At 32.9% G+C, this 23,993-nt stretch overlaps 1 protein-coding gene across 1 annotated transcript in view; it reads right to left on the bottom strand.

Moving 5' to 3' along the window:
• Positions 1 to 424: 424 nt before the first annotated feature.
• Positions 425 to 23,993, bottom strand: part of LOC147079806 (uncharacterized) — a 38,126-nt gene continuing 14,557 nt past the window's right edge. The window contains exon 2 of the mRNA XM_085945661.1: positions 425 to 579. Within this exon, the coding sequence (XP_085801787.1) occupies positions 425 to 579 (155 nt within the window). The remainder of the gene's footprint in view (positions 580 to 23,993) is intronic.

The following is a 23,993-nucleotide window of genomic DNA, read 5'->3' as shown; positions in this document are numbered from 1 at the left end:
GTATGTAGTCACGTATTTGGCCTATTCTGCTAACGCGTCCACTTTAATAATGAGATTTTGAAATTGAAAAAGAGTATAAGTGTGTATTATTTATTGATTTTTAATTGATGAACGGTACTAGGTATGATTTGACGGGTATTAATTATAGATTATAGATACATCATATTTATAATATAAAGTATAATTACATACCGTAACAAATTATAGTCTTGCCAATGTAAATTATTCTTTGCCAAATACGTGAATTGCAATTTAAAATTCACAAAGAATAATTTAACATTTGCATCGAAAACGTTGCGCGTTTCATTTATGTCACCTTACCTCTCGAATCCAGATAATATAACGCGTCATTCCGGATATGAACACACACACCCCATAATAATAACAATATTTCGTATTAGATTATATTGTTATTCTCTTGTGTTCAAAGCGTGAGACAATATTTTCCATCATTTGGATAGAACAATTCAATAATATCACTGGTGAGAGCATCACCGCACGTGACTACCATCGTTCTATTGGAGAACATGTGAACCAATTTTGTGATGACGGTATTTTTCTTAAGGGCACAGGTGCTGTCTGAAGATCAAAAATGAAGAATTTAGGGTATATTTACAATCTTAGCCTAAATCATCTGTAGACTTTATAGGAAAAATGTAATACTCATGCCATTATCAAATCAGATAAAATCAAATTAACCTAATTATGTTATACTTATATAGTAAACTTTACAAATTATTCATTTAAGACGTTCACAACACGATATTTAAAAATAAAGAAATATTATTAAAACAGTACCTATATAAAAAAAATAGATGCGGTATTAAGTTATTAAACAGTAGGTAGAGTGCAAATACAAAATTTATAAATTAGATAGACCGGATGAGCTAAGCAGATCCTATTTTAAGAATTTAAAAAACAATGCCCACCTATACTCATCTTCGCGTAGGTGGAATGTGTCAATAATGAACGCGGTTGTTGTCCTCCCAATTGGCATTAACAATCAATGGTAGGTTAATTCTGCACCTTGGGAGAATAAACAACTCTGATGGTCCCGAATTTAAGATAGTTATCAGGGTCACACAGGTCAATGGTATCAATAATGGCAGAATTTTCACTTACACGCGTACCTAGTCGGAAAAAATACGTGGCCAAATATAATTAACGTCTAGTGTTTATCTATACCTTGTCCTTTCTCATCACATAAATTAACATTTCACGATCATATAGCATTATATAAATGTCATAAAAGAGTATTGTTGTAAAACATCTTCGTGTTACAGAATAAGAATAAAATCATATTTGGTGAGTACATAATAATATGTCCATGGATATTATATATATCACTTTTTCCAATTATTATTTTGTTAAGGCTATACCTCAGTTGAGGCACGGTCTAAAAAGATCGTGGCTAGGCGATGGGCGGATTGCGGGTCGCGGGTGCAAATGACGCATGCCGAACGAAATATAATTTGTCATATAAATCCAACATGCGTCCATTTAATGTTTTGTTTGTTCTATTAGTAACAATAATAATATATTCATTGACATGTTTTCTTTTTCAAGTAAATGGGTAACGTTTTTAGTCATCTTTACACGATTTAAGAATTAATACCCCCGTTGCCATCACGAAACAAATTTACGTGTTCCCAGCTCGACGTTCGGTCTCCGAATGCCAGCGAGTCCAAAATTTCGTCGCGCCTATAGTTGAAAATTATTTGCCGTTTCACTGATGTACCTACCTATCGCCTTAAGGCGTGCATAATATCTTAGCAGTACCTAAGTACTTACTTATGTATTCAGTATTAATCTAATTTAACATTATATTATTGATAGTCCAATTTTATTATTCACATACTGTTAGTAGAGTTTCCAATTCCTTAATTGATAAAAACGTAAAATTTGACATTTTTGAAAACCTTTCAAAAACATTTTTTTTAAATAACAGACATAGAATACCTTTATGAAAAAAGTGGAATATACTCAGAATAATTGTCACATATACAGTACACACTCAGTAATCCGCCGCTCGAGTATCCGACAACTACTATAATCCGCCGTTATTTTTACTAGTTGAAAGCACAAAACAGCTCTATAATTCGCCGGTATTCGCTTGTCAAATTCAGTAGTCCGCCGCGTACAAGTATACAACGCAGATGAGACGGGTTTATTTTGGAAACTTCTCCTTCATAAAACGTATGTTCATCGCGAAGAAAGTAATGTACCAGGGAGGAAAGTGCCCAAGGACCGCATCACAATAAATACGCCGTGCTCAATTGCAACGGAGACACACAAATGAAGCTTTTGGTCATAGGGAAAGCCAGGAATCCTAAGCCATTCAAGAATATCTGCCTCACTGAACAACTGTTTGTGTCAAGTGATTTACTGTTGAATATGTAGTTAATAAACTTAGTTTATAAATATGTATAATTTGGCAAATACTTGATTTTGATTAAATATAAATAAAACCGTAATTTACTACTACAAATTTCTCAAAAAAACTATTTTTACGAAATACTTGTTTTAATTTTTACCATAGTTTGTATGTATGCACTATAATCCGCCGCTTTCACTAAATGGACACTTGTCTGGTTTTTGGGGTGGCGGTTTACTGAGAGAGTACTGTGTAGGATCTAGGACGATTTGGCACCGGGACAACTGGACGCCGCGGAATTCGAAAATAAATAGACGTTAGGTACTTATAGGTACTATAATATCATTAATTATATTTAAATGATTATATTATGATTTAATAGTTGGTGAGAATGTAAATATGCAGACGTAAATAATGATTTAATCGTGCATATGTTTAAGTTCCAACGAAAAAAGAGTTTTTTATTTTATATACAGCCTCAGGCATGGTAATTCTCAATCCGCAATAGAGCATACATTATGTTAAGAGTAAAATGAATTAAAACTACTATGTAGTAGATAGAAACTGACTAAAATACCTCGTCTACGTTCTGTATACGTGTCTACGACAGTGCGGCGTACAATTGTCCGGAGTCCAGTTGTCCCATTCCCTACTGTGTATGTATCATCATCATCAGCCTGAATCTATCCACTGCTGGATGAAGGCCTCTTCAAGTTGCTTCCACTTCTCTCGGTCCTGTGCATTGCGTTGCCACGTACTTCCGCAGAACTTTATCATTTCATCGATCCAGCGGCCTCTAGGTCTACCTTGTGGACGTTTTGTACTTCTTGGATACCACTGGATGACTAGATTTGTCCAACGATTGTCTCTTCTTCGAGCTATGTGTCCAGCCCATCTCCATTTAAGGCTTTTAATAAACTCTATTACATCGCAAACCCTTGTCTGCTTCCTTATCCACTCATTCCTCTTTTTGTCCTTTCGCGTTATGCCCAGCATGCACCTCTCCATACCACGTTGTGCTACTCTAAGTTTCTGGATCTCTCTTTTACTTAGGGTCCATGTTTCACACGCATATGTCATCACGGGAAGCACACACTGGTTGAACACTTTGCGCTTTAGGCACAGTGGAAGGTCACTTTTGAAGACATTATTCAGGCGGCCAAAAGCACTCCAGCCTAGCTTTACTCTGCGAACAATTTCATCAAATATACATCCATCTATAGATACTTGTTGTCCCAGATAGATGTAGCTTTTCACCTGTTCGAGCTGAGTGCCATTGATGAGGATCTCTTTTTGGCCTGCAAAGCAGTTGAACATGACTTTCGTCTTTGTTACATTTATTTTCAAACCTACTTTGTTGCTTACTTCAGCGAGTTCCTGCATTCTGCTTTGGAGGTCTTCTGAGTCTTGCGAGAAAATTACTATGTCATCGGCAAAGCGCAGATGACTCAGGTATTCTCCATTTATGGGGATCCCTTTGTCATTCCAGTCAAGTTGCCTGAATAAGTCTTCAAGGGTAGCTGTAAATAGTTTAGGTGAGATTGTATCACCTTGTCGAACTCCTTTGCTGATAGGAAATCTGCGCGATGGGGAACTGGTTGATTCCTTTATGTTACCTGTAGGTGCCTACACACATTTTGATTCAAAAATACGTTATTCCGGATGGAATTTATATTAGGTATGTAAACAAATTATTTGCTTAATATAAATATATTATTGAGCGGATCTAAGCAAGGCTACAATCACTAGATGTTATATTATGTGTCTATCTACCAGTGGCGAATACTCCATACTAGGCGATTATTTAAAGCCTACCTTCTTAACTTAAGAAAAATAATTTTTATTTTCATTTTGACGTATTTATATAATCACAAATAATAATATATTCAATATGCCCAAAGACATATATCGTATAATTGTCATAATTTTACGATCTTTTCCTATATTTCAATAACCACCATCTATGGCATCTCTCGAAAGTTTAAAAAAAATAGAACACAACACCGCGTTCGCTTCACATATTGTATAGGATTATTTTCGCGTGAATCGACGGGTTTTTCAATATGAAGTTTTTTTCTCATTATTTCAAAATGTCTAGCGTCCCGCATACAAATGTACAAGCTGTTTCGTTAGAGCGAGAGCACATTTATTCAAAATAATTAATAAGAAGATAATTTAAAAAATAGTTTCTATGGGATTCAATCACATAAATATGTATTGATTGTTGTTAAAAATATAAAATAATTTATCTCGTGATTTTTATTTATTTATTAGTTTACTCATTAGACAATTTAGATATCTGATAATGTACATACCTAAGTCTGTGTTTTAAATATAGAAGTATTTTAAAATGTCTAATTTTACGGGTTAAATTATAAATTGTTATGGAGCACAATACATATACAACAACGGATATTGTCATAGATGATAGGTAATATATTTTGAGCGTATATTACGTTTATAAATATTTAGGAAAATACATTAGTAATTCAAACTAATTGCTTATTTTTATGAACTAATTATAACAAACCAATTAAGCTTTTGAAATTTCTTCGTTTTAGCGTACCTATTCATCAGTAGTAATATTGGGTTATCTTCTTATTTCCCGCAAATATATCTGACAAGCATGGTTACTCCCACAGCCTATCTCTTTCGAAAAGTCACCCTTCGCCACTGCTATCTACCCATTTAGATGCACTTTCTTGAAGTATATTATTTTGTCCTCAATTTCGTCGTCCTTCTTTTCGTTTATTGAAAATTTAGTGAACAAATTCTCGCAAATAAAGCTATTATAAAATTCGTCCACATTGAGTCCTATTTGACAGTTTTTACTGTCAAATTATGTCGGGAAATTCCAAAACGAATTATTTCATTATTCAAGAAAGGTTTGATAATATACAAAGCAAGTTTACAGCTAGTCGGGTACTCTCAATCATGATCCAGCAGGTTACCAAAGACGTCGGAAGGGCATCCCGGGATATCCTGCATAGAATGCGGAGGTTCGGAATGGAGGGCCGTGGTCCATGTAAATTCCGTTAGGCCGCAATGACACGAGACTTGGCGCCATCCACTTGGCTGAGAATGCGCTCCCCGCATTCTTCGCCGCACCCCTGGATATGTTAGATTCAGGGCTACTAGCATGATCAATGAAAAAATGACCTCTGTGTCTTGAGTCTTGTATATTAAAAAATATAAACAGTCGATGATAAGCTGGGTCACATAAATATATTTTATTATTTAAATTTAGTATACTTAGGCAATAATGTTTTATGAAAATATTTATTTTAAGACTTACAATAAGTTACATTGAAAGTGGTTACACGTAAATTTTACGTATTACATTTCACCCTAGCACAGTTCGCTGTGAGCTTTCTTATCGGAAAGAGATGACTGTATACTATACGATCATCTATAATTTTGGCAAAATTTCCTAACATAGCCATAATTAATAATCCAGTATATCGGGTATTTTCAAAAATTGTTTGCCGCTGGCTTCCTGTAAACCGACAAGAACCATGTTTTATTTAGACATGAATTTTATCCCCCCAAAAGAGGCTAGACGGTATTTAATGTACGACCGTATATTTCCGATACCTACAACATTTCACGGTAAAGTGTGATACGGAAAACTGCATACACACAAATTTCCGGTACACGTAAAAAATAGAATATGGACAGTGCGATTTGAATATAAATTCCCGCCCCCCGCATTTACTTTCCCCGCTACTAAATACCCTGCGATCAATCGCCGATAATTCAGTGTGAGTTCGATATCGCGTGAAGTTTTAAAATTAAAAGTTAAAATTCCTAAACTTTTGCGGAAGCATACGTAGAGCATTGTTTCGAATGAAGAAGTATAGAAAATAAAAAGAGAGCCTTTAATTCATCTCCACCGTGCCAGAAAGAGGGTACTTATTTACTACAACAAGTCAACACGCAAAGAGCACGTGACGTAGAAGAGTTGACAATATAAAAGTCGCACTTAGGCATTCTATTTCAGGATCATATGGGGAGAAATGGATGACCCCAAACAGACATTTAAAAACAATATGTGAATTTGTCATACGCGGAATTTGAACGCGGCACTCATGGCACTATAAGTCAGCACGTAACCCACTCTGTCACCGTGCGCGTCCAGGGCATCTATACTAATAATAAAATGAAAGTATCTGTATTCTGTAAGTAGTAGATTTGATGACATTTGCACAACTTTAAATCAATATTTTTTTTATAAAATAATTTTATTTTAAGATCAATATCTCAAATGATTAAAAGTTACAAGATAATGATACTCGGTGAAAATAACACACTGCGGTTCCATGACAAAACAGAACAGCCAGGGGAAAAATAAAATATTCATTTTTGTGAAATCTATTTATTAATTAAATACTTATAAAAACTTAACTTATAAATTAAATATAATATACTTAGGTATAAACATTTAAAATTTTAAAAAAATCAATTTTTAAGTGAAATCATCAACTCTTCATTTTTTTATATAGATATACAATTCTATAATGTAATCACTGCCATTAGGCGTACAAACCTCAATTTATCTGTTTGGTTTTGATAATCATGACGTACACTATTGCCACTCGATTTAATCGAGGGATTGAGAAGGGAAGGAGGGAGAATCATTAAAGGTTTCATACTTTTTCTTTACAACTTCAAGGTGACTTGTATGAGTGCTATTAAAAAAAGCTATTAAAAAATGCATTATTTTCAAAATAACGGTTTTGTAAAAAAAATATATAAGTATACTTACCTAATAGATTTTACCTAAAAATTTTAAAATAATAAATATATTTATATAAATTTGTTTACTTATAAACTTAAGTTTTATAAGTATTTTATCAATAAATAGATTCCACAAAAATGAATGTTTTATTTTTCCCCTGGCTGTTCTGTTTTGTCACGTTCTGTACATATTATATTTGACTTACCAAACGAATACGTTATCACTTAGGATATAGGTACATACGTTCATAAAAAAAAAAGTATTCCGAACTGGAGAGGCTTGTTAGTAGTAGTAATACTTGTACAGTTGTACAAGCTGGTGTGACGTTTGTAATTTTGCCCTGCTAAGGAAAAAGACAGTATTTTTTGTTTTAGTGAAAGAAATACCCAAGTTTTAATCTACTTACTATACGATGGCATTTGTCACATTATGTCAAAACAATCCAATAATATTTTTTACATAATATAAGAGAAAAGGTAGTTTAAAAATTGGGTTCTCATTTCACTAAAACCAAAAACACTGTATTTTTACTTAGCAAGGCAGAATTGTCCTCAAAGTGATGGAGTACAGAATAGCAAAGTATCATCGAGAATAATGGATGTGTTCCCGTTTCCAGTCAATGGATGTCATGACTTTTATTGATGGATAATAACGATTAGAAGAAGAAGGAGAATTTGCCAACATTCCTAATGTTGTCTCTTCGTAATGTTATTAGAGTCGGTATTTGATCGTGCAATTAAGCTTAAGCACACGTTAGATCAGGGGGGGGCAAACTGCGGCCCGCGGGCCGCATGTGGCTCGCCGGGTATTTTTTTGCGGCCCGCCATCATTAATTGTACTTTTGATTACGAATAACTTTTTTTATATATTTTTTTTTAAATATTGACAATAGATTAAAATTTGTTTAGCAATAGTACGCGATCCATTTTAAATAGATATTGATAGTGTACCGACAGAGCTACAACTTGAGATTATTGATCTGCAGTGTGACACTGATTTAAGAGAATTGCAGCGTCGTGAAGAAATCTCCAATTTTACAATGCCCTTAATTCAGACAAATTCGACCAACTTAAAGATTATGTATGAAAAATGTTCGTTATTTTTGGATCAACCTATATAATAATATATTTGTTCACATATTATGTGAACAAACATTTTCGATCATGAACCTCAATTAAAATTCGTTACTATCAAATATCTCTGATGCCCATTTACAAGCAGTTTTGAGAATATCAACTACAAAATTAACACCTGAATTTAAAAAAAATGTACAACAGTTTCATTCTTCTCATTATTTTTTTTGTAATGTTTATTTTTCGTGATAATAAATAGTGTATATCTAAAAATGATATTTTACTTGCGGCCCGCCGCTCATTTTGAATTCTTGAATTTGGCCCTCCATCCAAAAAGTTTGCCTGCCCCTGCGTTAGATACTATTTTAGTTTTTGTGGTGACGGTATGAAAAATAGTTATTTAACAACGAGCTCGCAAACCAGTTGAATGGCACTACTGGATACACCTTCCTGCGTCACGATGTGAAATATATTTTCGAGAAGTGCCAACACTCATTACGATATATAAAAATCCTATCGAAATACCATTTACGGGTATAGCCAAATATATCAATAAACCCAATCGGTATATGTACCAGTGTATAAGGATGGAGATGGGCTGTTAAGATCTGACATAAATAGTACACGCTAAACTTTGTCAGTCATAGTACATACCTACTATAAACTGCATTATTTTAGGTATTTTATAGATAAGAGAATATTTTTTTATCTCTTATGGTTTGGTTAGCAGGGGTTATTGAATTTTAAAAAAATCTGTCCGCCACAAAGGCAAAGTTTAATTGATGTTCAAAAACTAGCCACCTCTGCAATTTGTATTCAATATACAAAGTTTAGTGTGCATTCATTTATGTCGGATGTTAACAGCCTAGCTCCACCCTCGCCACTGATATGTACTCTATTTATTGAGTACCTACATATTTCGGGATACATTTTTTTTGAGAAATATGCATATTTTTATTATTTTGATATAATTTATTACTTAGTTGTATAACCAGTTTGAACCGTTTTAGGGCCCCTTTTAAATCTTCTGACGAATCGAATGCGTCATCTGCGTCAAAGAAAATCACCGCTGACTTTAACTGTGATTTGTTTCTTGTTTTGTTCTATCTACAGGCCAAATACCACAAAAAGTCATATAACTATTGATTTTGCATTAAGAAAACAGCAATAAATTCTATTATTGAGTGATAACAATGAACTGGTTTGTGGAGGAAACCATAAATAAAGAACAACAAAGTAACATGCACAAAAATTTGTTTTAATAAAACGAAATCTAATGGTAATATTGATAACATAATAAATCCAACATTCTTCAAATGTTTGTTGTAGCCATTGACTTTCTTGTGGACGTAGCATCTGACAGTTCGAATTTGATACTATTGAGATGAATAAAATGCAACCGGTACAATTTTATTTACAATAATTTAATTGTCAATGGTGTTTTAATACATATACCTAAAGTTGCCTAGTCCGTGATGCATGGAATGTCGAGTTCCATTAAATTTAAATAAAGTAAAATAAGATGCATAGAACAAAATATAACGAAAGCTTTTTTCTCTTCTTTTGACCATGTCCGATCCTAATAGGATCAAATGGGCCTCCACGGAGGGGAGGTTTGTAGGTATATAATAAATTTTTGTTTTTACGAGAAATGGATGTTATTATTAAGTCCATACTCTGACTCTAAACACAAATTGAACAACAATTCATGTATTTTCCCTGGGTCTGAACCTGGATTACAGGATATTGTAAGCAGACGCATAAGCTGTCCGGCCATCGTGGGCGTTTCCAATCCGTTTGTTTTATTTAAACAAACGGGGATGACAGACTTAATAAGTCATGTTGTAATTGTTGCCATCTTTTTAAATTCTGATTTTATGATAATTATTAAAATATTTTATTTTATTTATCGTACAATAGTGACCGTGTGACAATTGTACAATATCAATTAAATAGTTATACCTACATAATTAATTTTTAATATAAACTTAAAATCATTGATTTATCAGAAGGTATCCTGCGTGCCCATTAGACGGCCCGTCGGTGCAACTAGACCCGACGACCGTGGCTGACCACAACTACACGCAGTCCGGGTATATTGTGTACTTTTTGGGTATTTTAAAGTGATGAAGCGGGGTAAAGCGGGAGCAATAAGGTGAAGTTAGAGAAGACTACTTGCATCGAGAACGTCTGGTGGTTAGTCCATTACGTCGCATTGCACAGTCCAGCCATATGATGGGCGCGCAGGCTTAACTGAATCAATCGACGTATTGCGGAAACAGTATACCTACCTACATAAAGACCTATAATACCGGATTCGTTTATTTTTTTAAAATAAAATGGCAATAGAATTCTTATTTTACCCCTAATAAGACCAAGGCCCCGATTGCAATGTGTTGCAAATTTGTATTTATATATTATTTAATCTATTTTGCATACTTCCATGTTTATTTTAACGATTAAAATTATAACATAATAATTACAAGATTAAAAGAAGTTTTTATATACAACGTTTTTAAATTTTCTGTTGAATCATATAAACTTGCCTTGACTAGCTTAAACGATCAAAAAAAATTGTACTTGATAGAAATAATACTGAAATGTCATTTTGACATTCATATTGATTTCCATAGTAACGCACGTATATATAAAGTAATAATTTAGTTGCTAGGACCATCCGCTTAGCAACCAATAATGGCGTCAAAATAACTTTTCATACAAAACAGAATTAACTGAAAATGAATTCAATTCTACTTAAAGATGGCTAAAAGTATTTAAAAAATGCATTGGCATCTTGTTCTGATATATTCTAAAAGTTTTAAATGTCTAGCTAGTCCGAAAATTAGTTAAAAATTGATTGCAAGATTTGTACCGGACAAAGAACCACCGGACAAATATGAATACGAGCTAAGAAAAACGTTGTAAAAAAAATATGTAAATGTGTGTCTTGTATAAAATCAATGGTTGTAAAATGTAGATGTTTGTCATAGCAGTGTCTTGTTCACATGAATATTATCCCGGTTATCCAAAGAATAGAATTAAATTAGTATCCCGAAGTATTTTTGGAGATAAATCTAAAACACGTGTAACGGCTTGTGTGTTGTTTTGGTTTAAAAAAACAACTATATATTATTGCGGAACATTTGTTTCAGAAAAAATATGTTTTGTACTATCGCAAGGTAAATCACGGTACCTTGCCGAGCAGTCTCCAATCTTTTTACCGCGGGGAGCTACAACTCTGTGGCACAGGGGTTAATTATTATTTATTTCATTAAATAAAAAGGGAAAAACTCTTAGTAACCGAAACACAAAAAAAAAGTTGTCGCTGTATTTATTTACTTTGGTACAATTGGAGTGAATGAATCACTTATTTATAATATTATAATGTATGCTATCTAAAAGTATTTTACAAGGTTTCCGTGTAAGTCATTTCCATTATTTTATTCAACTTAATATCATTTATAATATATCGTCTCTGTTCTGGCAGAACACACTAACTGGAGAATACTAGTTTTAAGTACTTTGAATTTGAAGTTGTTAAAATGTTTGAAATGGTCTATCATGTGAATTTATTAAAAAGGATGACTTTAAAATAAAGACTGTTTATTTATTAAGAAGGTTTCCAGACGGTAATGTTTGAAATAAGGAACATTTTGGTATAACTAACTCAATATGTCATTTTTTCGAATTAGTGTCTTCTGCCAGAACAGTGACGATATATCGCACCCTCGCAACTAAACCGCCAGAAGTCCAAATTTACGTGTTTTGAGTTAATTACTACGTTTCATTGTCTATTGTTCATAGTACATGTACCGAAAATTTCATATCTCTAAGTCATTAAATTCAAGTTAAAACTTCATTCAATATCTAAACATATTTCAAAAACACAGTACAAAAATGCGAAAGGTAAAAACTTCAAAGCTGATTTTCTCTGTTTATGTTTTTTGGATTGTGGCAGTTTAGTTGCGAGGGTGCGATATATTGTCAACAAAACTAAACTGTCATATCCAGGGAAACTCAGTTTTGACATGTTTATCTGACAACATTATGAAATTATGTCCCATCTAAAAAGCCATATTTATTATCTTGCCGTTTAGTATAGTGTCAATTCATCGACATATTGGTAAATACTATAAATAATGGACTTGTGGCAGTTTAATTACGAAACTACGATGTTTTAGATTTCCGCGAGATTTTGTGTTTTCGAAGAAGAGAAAAACTCACCAATTCCGCACCACTAACCAGCACTTCCATAATGCATAGCAATTTCAACTAGAATTATTTTCGAGTCATGATTGTTAGCCATTCCCTCAACTGATTACATGCGATGAGTCCTAATATCCATGATCGATCGCGGAGTTACTATGATTGATTACCTCTACTCCTCGCTGGGAGTTATAGAGAGTCAAGATTTAAATTGTTTGTCGCCCACGGTGGAGTAGGCAATTGACTAGATGTCCACCACTATAAAATATTCCAAATGGGTTAAACAAATTACTAACAACCAATTCTCGTTCGAGTCTCGAAGCGAAAGCAGTAATTTTACTTTTTGTACATACATAAAACTATTAGGTAATATTATAGTCGAAATATGAAATATTACAGCAATTAATATAGTATGGGTTGGTTGCAGATTTGAAAAATAGTAAATTCAAGAAAATAATCACGATTGTGTAACTATTGATAATTCATTTGTCATTAGTCCACCACGTATGTTAAAATCTGCAGTTCATACTACAATATAAAATATGATAATTTAAAGTTGAAATTATTGAACAATTTCCTACCGATAAATGATGACATTATATAAAAATGTTTCTCTTATATTGTTCGAACAAAAGAACAGAAATATTACAATCGTAAATTTAGTATTATATACATAAGTATAGTGCGGATCATATGGTGCAGATACATTCGCTCTTATTATGATTCTATTTGCTTATGAGTAAAATACAGTGTGTATAATATTTATATAAATGGCATTCCATTTTGAAAGCAGATAAATCTTGTGTTGCCCACTAGGGGTCTCACGATTCCACCGAGCCTATTCCTTATTGCACTACAAGGGAAAGTCTGGTGAAGTGGAATAGTGGTAACGAATATCGTATTTTTTTATTATAAATATGTAAATATTGTTAATATAATGTAAGACTGTAAGTAATGTAAATACAGTTGTTAGAAAATGAACTACAGCACAGAACAGGTATTAAAAAATTAACCATAAAAACAGTAATATAATATTAATACTTTTATTTTTTGTTATTCTTTGGTGTAAATACACAACAGTTTAAAGTTATAACAACAAATTTATTAAAAATATGTTCGTTAAATTTTTTTCATGTGCATATATGGTAATTAATTTTCTAACAATTCTAATACTGTTTCGTTTTACGACATTATCAACTTAACATTTTTTTTGTCAAATTTGTACCGTTTTCTAAATAACCGCTGTTCACCGATTGACTATTTCTGCTACGCTAACTAACAAAACAACGATCTTTTAATAGCCAATCCACACGGCCCTGAAAATACGAAAATGTTTGCCATATAATATTGCAATGAAGATTTATAAATGAAAACAATCCATACAAATCACACTGAAAGGAAAATATTCGATTATCAGTTCTGAAGATATTTATAATAAAAAAATCTGTGATACCCAAAACAGTACTAATAATGTGCATGACGACAATGCAAATTACCTATAATTATTTATGGACATATTATTGAGGGATAAAATGAAAATTTTTGAAACTCACTCACCATTAAAAAAAAATACCCTATCTATCGTTCAGTCGCGAAGAATGCCTGTCAAAGAGAGGTAGGTTATGGTTAACCGAAAAACAGTTCTAGAATAGTTATAGGTATATACTCGTACTTAAGAAATTTCGTTTCAGCAGTAATTATTTACAATAAAATTATCTACTGAATATAAAAAATACACATTTTAAACGCTATGGCTACTTTCATGGCCTTCTTATCCACTGAGCTATTAAATTAAACGCTTGCAAAACAGGCAAAAAATAATATTATGTAAGTATATGAACAAAACTGAAATTGGTAGTCAAAAAGTTTTTGATAAACATTTTCCTGTCGTCTATACCATCTGAAATATTATTTATGACATGATCGTCGTATTTTATTTAGGCACAAACCAATTTTCATATTTCCTGTGGATAAGCTGCAATAATCGACATTTTACTGCATAATTTCATGTAAATTAGTAAATATTAGCATTGTATCTATCGCCTATTAGGTAGTTATCTACATAATCATAATACTATATATAGATATATAATAAATTCTCGTATGTAGTTAAATGATATCTGTACAAGTCAACGTATATATCAAATTGTAAATTACCATTTTTTGCTATCGAGTATTTCCCATTATACGCTAAATCTAAAGATTTATTTTTATTAATGCAGGTAACTAAATAATCGAAATGTAAGGAGATTCGCCATTGTTATATACAATTTTATATAAACTGTCAATCTATTTGAACAATGTATGATTTATTAACATCCGCTGGAAAGCGAGACCGAATTCATTCAGGTAATTGCAATACGGTAACTTGCTCGTAAATTTACCATTAGTAATACTAATTGTTTATGCCCACGATAGTCGAGTGGCTTAAGCGTCGGCTTATAACGTCGTAGGTCCAAGGTTTGAATCCTGGATCTGGAAAATACACATATTCTTTTTCAATTTATGTTTGAAGTCAGAGTATGGACCTAATAGGTTGAGAAAGTGGCTAACATCCATTTTTCATAAAAACAAAAATCTCTTAATACAAACCTCCACTCCGTGGAGGTCCATATGCTCATATTAGAATCGAATATGGCTAAAATAAAGAAAGAAGAAGAATAGTTTACCATATTGTATTCTAAGTATGAGATATATATAACTGGCACTACCATCGAAGTTTGAATTTTTGTGTTACGGTCGGACTATAGTGGGCCTAGAGCTAGAAGTCTATAAATGCTCATAAATTAGAGAAATATATAACATAATAAATAATATTGGAAAAATTTAAATACATTTTTTTCATAAAATCGAAGCCTAATTCACGACTTTCCCCTTTGAAGAACAATGTATGTGTGTATTTAGTTGAGTCGAGTTGATGGCAAGAAACAATAGTGGTTGGGCCAGGCCGTCTCTAAGCATTGACATCACACATGTAATACTTAATATGTTTTTTTTTATATTATTTTAATATTTATTATTCATAACCTCAAACAAATAATAATTATTATTATAAAATATTGACAACAAAAGAGAGAGGCCTGATTTAATGACGTCCCCCGTGCCGCGCTTGTATGACAATACTAGGAATAAATTACACATAGTATTTTATAATTCTTATTGAAAGTTGATAATATTGTAATGATAAACATACTTACGTATTTATTTTTCTGTCTTCTTTTTATATACCTACTTATACTTATAATAGCATATAAATGATAAGATATAGAGAGCTATAATAAAAATAGATTGCGATATTTTGAACGATGATACTATACGATTATAAAAAATTCACACTTTCACACAAAAAATCAGCATTAGAGTGGACATATTTTCTGTAAAAATCTGTAAGAATTACTTTATTACAATATACCTATGTAGAGTTAATTTTTTTACTGCATACATAGCTTAGCCTTAGAACATAATATGTATTTTCACAGTAAAAATCAGTTGTAAGCGCGTTAACAAAAGAACAACAATGGAAATGAACGTGTGTTTAGAAATTGACTCTTATTATGTTCTTATTTTTTATGGTCACTGTTATTAACCCTTACTTGCATGGTGTTGCTTTTTAGCAACACGCTGGATAACTCGTTATAATTTTTGTGTGAATAGAATTCTATTTAAAGGCTTGCAGTTCTCTGCAGTTAATAAAATGTGCTGACGAAATAGTAATAGCTTTTTTCACGGATGTCACTGTTAATTTATAATTTATAATAACATTAAACATAGAATGATATTGCGGTCGATTAGAAAAGTAATAGATAGGTATATAAATTTAAGGGTACCTATCACAGAACAGATAATAAATAGAATACCAATAGGCTATATTCAATACGCCGGCATGGTGAAGCAGGCTTTTGAATGTGTGAGTGTCCTACTAAAATGAAGCACGCATTATGCACGTGCAATAGTGTGTGTTAATACACCATGCATAAACCGAGAGCAGTTTTCAGTATTCGACGTTAAACGTATTCTAAACACGTGTGTAAGTTTAACCCGGATTCATCCTTACTCGAGTCGGTTACCTGCTATCGCCTTACCCGTTGTGTATTTCAGTTCCCATTATTTCTGAGTTCCCTGGTACCCATCATGCATTTGAGGGTTTTCACACACTGTCTCTATTAAATGTGTTTATGATTTATTTTCAAATAATATAATCTGATGGGTACTGACCCTAATGTTTTTTCTTCCTGTAAAGTGAGGAATCCTGGACCTCAAACTACTGGAGGTCTTTAAAATGTGATTTTCTCGACGACTTTTAATGTTATCATAAACGTTTAAAAAAAATTGCTTTGACACCGCAGGAATTGGTAACAATTGGTGAAAAATTACGTATTTTTGTGCCTGTGTCGTATTGTAATTAATGGTTTTCTTTGGACACTGGAAGCCATGATATGTGCTTTGCTGGGAAGAATGCTTGGTAAAAATATCAGGCTGGAAAAGGAGGATCAAGAATTTATTAAGGAAAGATGGAGAAACCGCATTCAGAATTCGGCAGAGTCTTTCAGAGAGAGTCCTTATAAATAAAATTAGATCTAAAGACTAAGTGATGTACCTATTAGTGAAAGCTGAGCTAATCGTCATTCAAATTTTGACTATCTGTGTTTATTTATAAAACTAAAAATCTAAAACTATAATTAATTATTTCTATAGTTCAATAGCTGTCATGAATGAAACTCAGTAGACATTTAGACGCTGGTACACCCCCAGAGGTGATAGTCGGTAAATTTAAAGAGGGATGTAAAGAATCTGGTTTTAATTTATGCCTAAAGCTTAAAGTGTCCAACCAAATTGCGCTACCAATACTTAATGTATGAGAAATTCAAAAACTAAAACTGGTATGAAAAGATGTAGGTGTATTAAGGTTAAGTACAAAAAATCATAAAATATACTAATGAATAATCAGACGGTCTTGTACGTGATGTGATGAAAATTCGATAAGTTGGTGAAAATAGGAGTGAGTCGGAAATATCTCTCGGCGTGTAGACAGACACTTAAAAATTCAATCATTCACATACCAAAGTGGAATTAAACAATGTGGGTACCTAGTGGTAGGTAGGTGTGAATAGGGATTGCAATACGTATATTTCAAAACCGATATCCCAGTATTTTTCCATACTGAAATAGCGGTTTTAAAAATCAGATAATACTGATATATTTGGTATTGAAAGTGGAAACAAAATGTATTAATTATTAACGTAGAAGGTTTAAGTTTTTTTTTGTCGGGCCTTCGACGCCCTTGAAGACCAGCAATGGCACGTGCTATAAAAAGATTTATAATATATATTTATTGGTAGATACTTCTTTTTTTCATACATTTCACGAATAGCGGTATTAAAATTTTCATTCGATATTAAAATCCCTCGGTGTGAAGAACTAGGACAGAAAACTAGGATGGAAACTACGGTAGGCCTTCATTTAAAAATGTGTCGGCCCCTGATCACTGATGATTATGAATTAAAGAATATTCAGGTAGGTACCTAGGTTTATATTAGCAATAATTATTACAATACATTAAACCAATCGTTTAATATATTCTCGATTATTTAAAAAATCAACGCGACATGAATAGGTACCAACTTTCACGGCCCACGCAACGTTTGAATGAAGTCAGTTATAGTACACATACCCAAAAGGATGTTAGCGCACATCTAGATCATTATAAGGAGTGTGAGAACCCGGATTGGGTCTTCATAATTCATAACATTATCCCCATCCTGCTTTTCCATCTGATCATTTACTTATGCCCGATTGGATTATTCTAAAGTACACACTGGTTTATTGTGTTCATACTGGTTTTCCAATACTAATTATTTGAACGCGCTGGAATCTTTGTAAGGATCTTCAAACTTTTGATCCTAAGCTCACAGTTTTTCGAAGGTGGACGTGCGAAAACCTGAATGTCTGTATGCTTTAAAAAAAATCTTACATAAATATAAATTAAAAATATAATTGAACCGCAACTGCAAACTATTGTCAACAGAATGGTACAGATTCACAATTCTCATTAATAGACTATTTTTATTTAAATTAATTTATTGTAGACTTATACTATTTAAATATATTTTTAATTTGCTTATCCAGACACGTGAATGGATAATTATCTATACTTATTTTGGATTTTTGTTGTAACTAATAAATTTAATATTAAAAATATTTTTCCAATTTGTATTTGTGTATTTTTTAAGAACTAAAATTTCGATAAGAATTAAAACTAAGTAAAGATTAAAACAAAATATGTTGGTCGCGGGCTGGATTTTGTGTGCTTGCGGGACGCATTTGGCCTGCAGGTTGTAGTTTGGAGACCCCTGGTTACAGACTGTAGAGCATTGGTGGCCAACCTTTTCAGCAGCCGGGCCAGATTCTAAAAATGAGATTTCCTTCCGGGCCGCACAATCGATTTTTTATTATACAAAACAAAAAAGAAATGTATATTAATAAAATAAAACATAAATGAGAATCAAACATATTTTTTAGATTAGGCTTTTTTAAATAATAAAAAATAAACAAAATAATATAGAAATAAGAAATTTTAGTGAGAAGTTTGATTTTGTGTGGCAGAACTAAGTGCATCAATATCGAGTGAGGTTGTTCCTACATGCAAACAGTTTTCCAAATGCACATCAGTGATTTGTGTTCTCACTCGGGATTTGATATGCTTCATCCGACTAAAAAGCTATTCACACGTGTAACTGTTTCCAAATAGCGAAGTCATCATAAGAGCATGTTTGTAAAATGCAGGATATTTCTCCTTCTCCAAATATGTTTTGTAAAACTCTTCCAAACCAACCTGATGGAGTTTCTCCTTTAACTGTTCATGGCACCATATTTCACAATGTTCTATTTGTAAATTCCCCGGTTATAAATTCACGTATACGGAGAATGGCGTTGCAAATGCAACAAAAACCATACGTGCTTTTTAAAATCTTGAGCCAATACTTGATCCCAACTTGATTACAATTAACTCCGCCACAGGAATACTGCGTATCTTTCTATAGTACAGTCCAACCACCTTAACTAAGGTTATATTAAAAAAATAATATTCTATTCAATACCTACCTATATAAAGACCGATAATTCCAGGCTAAATGAATTAAACACCTCTAAATGTCTTTTGCTGTGTGGGCGCCTAATGTCTTAATACGAACTGAGGGTCGTTTATTTTATTTATATGCTACATGTAAGGAATAAAAAAACCAAAATGTAAATAATGAAAGATGTTAATGTTCTCTTGTACAAACAAAATATATCAAAATATCAAATGTTTTTAAATTATTGCAACATTTGCAAACCCATCTACAAGGGAATCAGATTCGATTTTTAGAATAACATTTAAACAGCGATACCTATATGCTTTACAATGTTTCGAAACTTGTGACCTACAATAAAGATAGTCTTTTGTGAATCGAGTTTTGTCGTTATGCATCTTTAAGCCTCAGTGGCATGCAAATACGTAATACACTTGACATAATAAAAATATTTACGACCCTAAATAGTATGGTTCTAGTTTCATAATGTTATGATGTTTTCACTTTCATTACACAAATTTGTGACCTATTTTTAGTGATTAAGTCAGCTTGGCTTAATTGAATTTCCGACTTGCTTATGTGGCTAATTGTAGAATGCAGTCACGTCCTCCAGGAATGTCCTCATATGTCGCTGGAAAGGGAAGAGTAAATGGAAGTCGGTCTGACCTTTAGTTGGACTGGGCGGTCACTGCGACTTGGTACCTATCTACGAAGAAAAAATTCTCAGCTTTCAAAAAGTTTGCGGCATTTTGCGGAGAGCGAGAAGGTCTTTTCAAATCGAGAATTGACCGTAATTTACTATATCAAAATATGAATCACACACATTCTAGTGCACGCCAACCAAGGTCTTGGGAAGTTGCTCCTGGGACAATCTTAACATAACTCTGAAGAGGGCACAACGTTCATTACGCCACGATATACGCTTTTATAACAGATGTACGTGGCGGATGGTGGAGGGAAAATAAAGTCTTTTATTGCCGCATTTTCAGTTTGTTCAAATTATACCTACCTACTCTAATAATATTAAGGTTTCTACCCTCAAATAGGAAGTTCTGGCTCATAATAATATAAACATACGTCATAAACCATCATCGGTAGCTGATGTATCTTAATTGAAAACTCATCCTTATTTGTGTCGGAATCTTCAGCTGCTAAGTACAAGACGTCACTCCAGAAGTTGGCAGAAACATCCCAGTTTTCCTCAATTTGTAGGATTTTGTTGAAGTTGCATTTCAGTGGGCATGCATTGCATAATTATAAGAACAGGTGTTCAATACTTTGAACTAGCTGCATATTCAGGATGGGTCATCAGAGATCACACAGTTCATCGTATTATTTACAGAGCGAAATATACGTGACTTAAAATTACATATTTTCTTCTAAATATCGCGGTGTTAAAACCATCTGAATAATCTTCACCGTTTTAATAACATAATTATAACAAAATAGCCCCATTTTATTATTATAATTAGGACGTTAATAAATAATTCATTTATGTGCATATCACAAAATTAGCAGAATCGGAGTAAATAACTTCTACGCGTCTGCAATATTATTATAAGCAGTTATCGCATATTATTATGGATATAATGACGTCACTTTTGACATCGAGTGCATGATAATTGCATATCAAATAACGTGACACCTAGTTTGTATAATGGTTCGATCAGTCCGTGAACAAGATGATATGTCCCATGTAGATTTTCCCAAATAATTAATAATAAAAAAATGTTAACACCGTTTCTTTGATCACAAAAAAATTGACATCAAAAACATGAAATTAATACCTATTACATATAACATGGTGTTTAGAAAACTGAATGGATATACCTACAAGTAAGCACAGCACAGTAATTCTTTTTCCGATAATATAATATATTGGGAAAATACTATTGATTCTGACATACTTTTTAAAATTAAAAAATATATATAATATAACACTTATCAAACACAATTTTATATAACAGGTAACAAACGCCCACGGTGGCCGTGCGGCATAAGCGTTGGACTATAAAGCCGTGGGTCCCACGTTCGAATCCTGGGTCTGGCAAGTACACATATTGTTTTTCAATTCGTGTGTGTCAGGGTATGGACCTAATAGGTTGAGCAAGTGGCTGACATCCATTTCTCGTAAAAAACAAAATCTGTCAATACAAACCTCCACTCTGTGGAGGCCCATATTATGATCCTATCAGGATCGGACATGGTCGAAAAAAAAAACCAATGGAGCTATTTATAGTATTTATTTATCTATATATTATATTGTGTTTTATTTTATTCCATGATATTATCAAGTCTTTCTGTAAAGAATTATTGATAGTTGACTTCATTTAAGTGATCACTGCTTCTTATGAAAAAAAGTTAAAAGTTAGGTAGTTAGTGTCCGTATGTTAGTTTAATTAGTACCTAGAGAATATTGTTTACTTTAAAAAAGTAAGAATGTAGATATTTAGCATGTATTTTATATTTAGAGTGACAATTTGGAGTTACCCTTTGTTACAAAAAAATATTTTGCCTTATTGCGACATTTTGAAGCATTGGAAATGCAACCACATAGCTTGTAATAAAATTGAGGAAAATGAATGCAAAAATAAAATATAAAAATATTTACATATTATTACACTCATTGGATACTTACTTACGCTAGCGCTACAGACCATTTAACCATTATCCAGGATCTCTATCCCGAGCTCTCTCCAGTCGGTTACACTGAGCATATCTGCGCCTCTTTTGGTGTTATCTGCTCACCTCCTCAGTTGGCAACCCAGTGGCCAAGTGCCATAAATAGTATGGATACTTTAGACTCGTTGGAGTGCAACCATAATAATAATTGTATATTTTATCAACAAAAAATACTGTCATGTAAAAACTGAATGCAGATTTCCTATACTCTTCATCATGTGAAAATTATAATTAATATGGAATGGTACTTTATAATAAAGTATTCATATGGAATTTGTAATTTTGGTACAAGTCGGTTATGGGGAAGCCAGCGGCAAACACATTTTGATATAGCCGATATACTGGATTATTTATTTTGTTAGATTGGGTTAGTTTAGGTTAGGTTAGGTTTTCATTCTTGAATTCATGAATTTTGCCAAAATCGGCTATGAAAATAAAATTAGCGCCGTTCCCGCCTGGCTTCCCCATAACCGACTTGTACATACTGTAATTTCTTTTAATTATGATATAGATATTCGTAATATATGATGCTATAATATATAGTGAAAAGACTAATGGGTAAATATATATATATTTTTTTTAAATCATAAATTGTTTAAAGCGAATTGCGACGAGATGGATTGTTGCCAGCAGGTTTTCCGTGGTCCACGAAGTTCTGTTCTGCCCCATGTAGGTTTTGTTTGTTTTTCGTTCCCCAGGGGAGGTCAAGTTTCGACCCCCGCGGAGACTTCCTTCCTTCAACATCGTTTTTAACAAAAAACACAATGCTGCAGAGCGGGATGGAGCAGTGTTTCCGCTTGCGAGTGAGCGGGAGGCGAGACGCTCGATTTTATACGACAGGTGCTCGCGGTGATAACTGATTATTATTATTGCATTGTGATTTCGACAAGTTTAAAAGAATCGACACCCCCTTTTTAATTGTAATACCTGAACATGGCGAAAGTACTCGTGTTAAATGATTCTATCATGATACAATATACTAGAGTGAAAGTAATAAAAATACTTTTCACTTTAAGCTATTTTTTTTTTTAAATATTTAGGATATTATTTTCATATTGGATCGAGAGTACAACTAGCATTGTGTTTTATTTGGTACATTATCGGTTAACCATTTCCAAATTTTAATTACCCTAATCTATAAAGAACTAACCAAATGGAGATTCTTTTAAGTATAAAACAATTTGTTCAATCATATTAATAAACAATACTGATACATTGCCAATAAGCTTCTAGGATTCACCATGCAACAATTCAAACCATTCAATAATCCAAATAGCTTACGTACACTCTACTCTAGGTCTTATTTATAAGTGCGTAGCATTTTTAAGTACTGGTCGATTAGTTGGTGTCATTATGAGGTTTCCTATAAGCTTATTTTAGAACGCGCCCAGAAGAAATTTCTTCGATGTCTTTATTGTAACTATTTTCCTTTTGATAATTCGTTAAATGATTATTTTCCGACTGCCTTTCTACAAGGTATGTTTACTTTTCACTCTCTTGAATCTTGCAAGTCTCTTCTGCTCTTGAAACACTTTTTCCTGATATCGCGGGGGGTAGTTTCCAATCCTGGTGTCCTAATGATTTTGAATTTGCATGCATCTATCGATTACTTACGTGGTCGCAGCCATGATTTATTCTGGATCGGAACCGTTTCCTCGTGTCAAGCCTTTCAGGCACCATTAGGGAGGGGTGCAAGACTAATCAATGCGCTACCCAAAGACGTAGGGTGACGTGCTATGTATTTCGTATTCAAAATTTATTTTTCTGTAAGTATACAATTGTAGGTTTTTTGTTTTCAAAATTTTATTTTTCTGAATAAAATTGTAAAAAGCATGTTTTTTTTAATCATT

This window comes from Rhyacophila brunnea, unplaced genomic scaffold, assembly GCF_057557595.1.
Source record: "Rhyacophila brunnea isolate RB1 unplaced genomic scaffold, BYU_Rbru_1.0 scaffold_1, whole genome shotgun sequence".
Taxonomy (NCBI): Eukaryota; Metazoa; Arthropoda; class Insecta; order Trichoptera; family Rhyacophilidae; genus Rhyacophila; species Rhyacophila brunnea.
The sequence above is the reverse complement of the archived record's forward strand: the minus strand, read 5'-3'. Positions and strand labels throughout refer to the sequence as shown.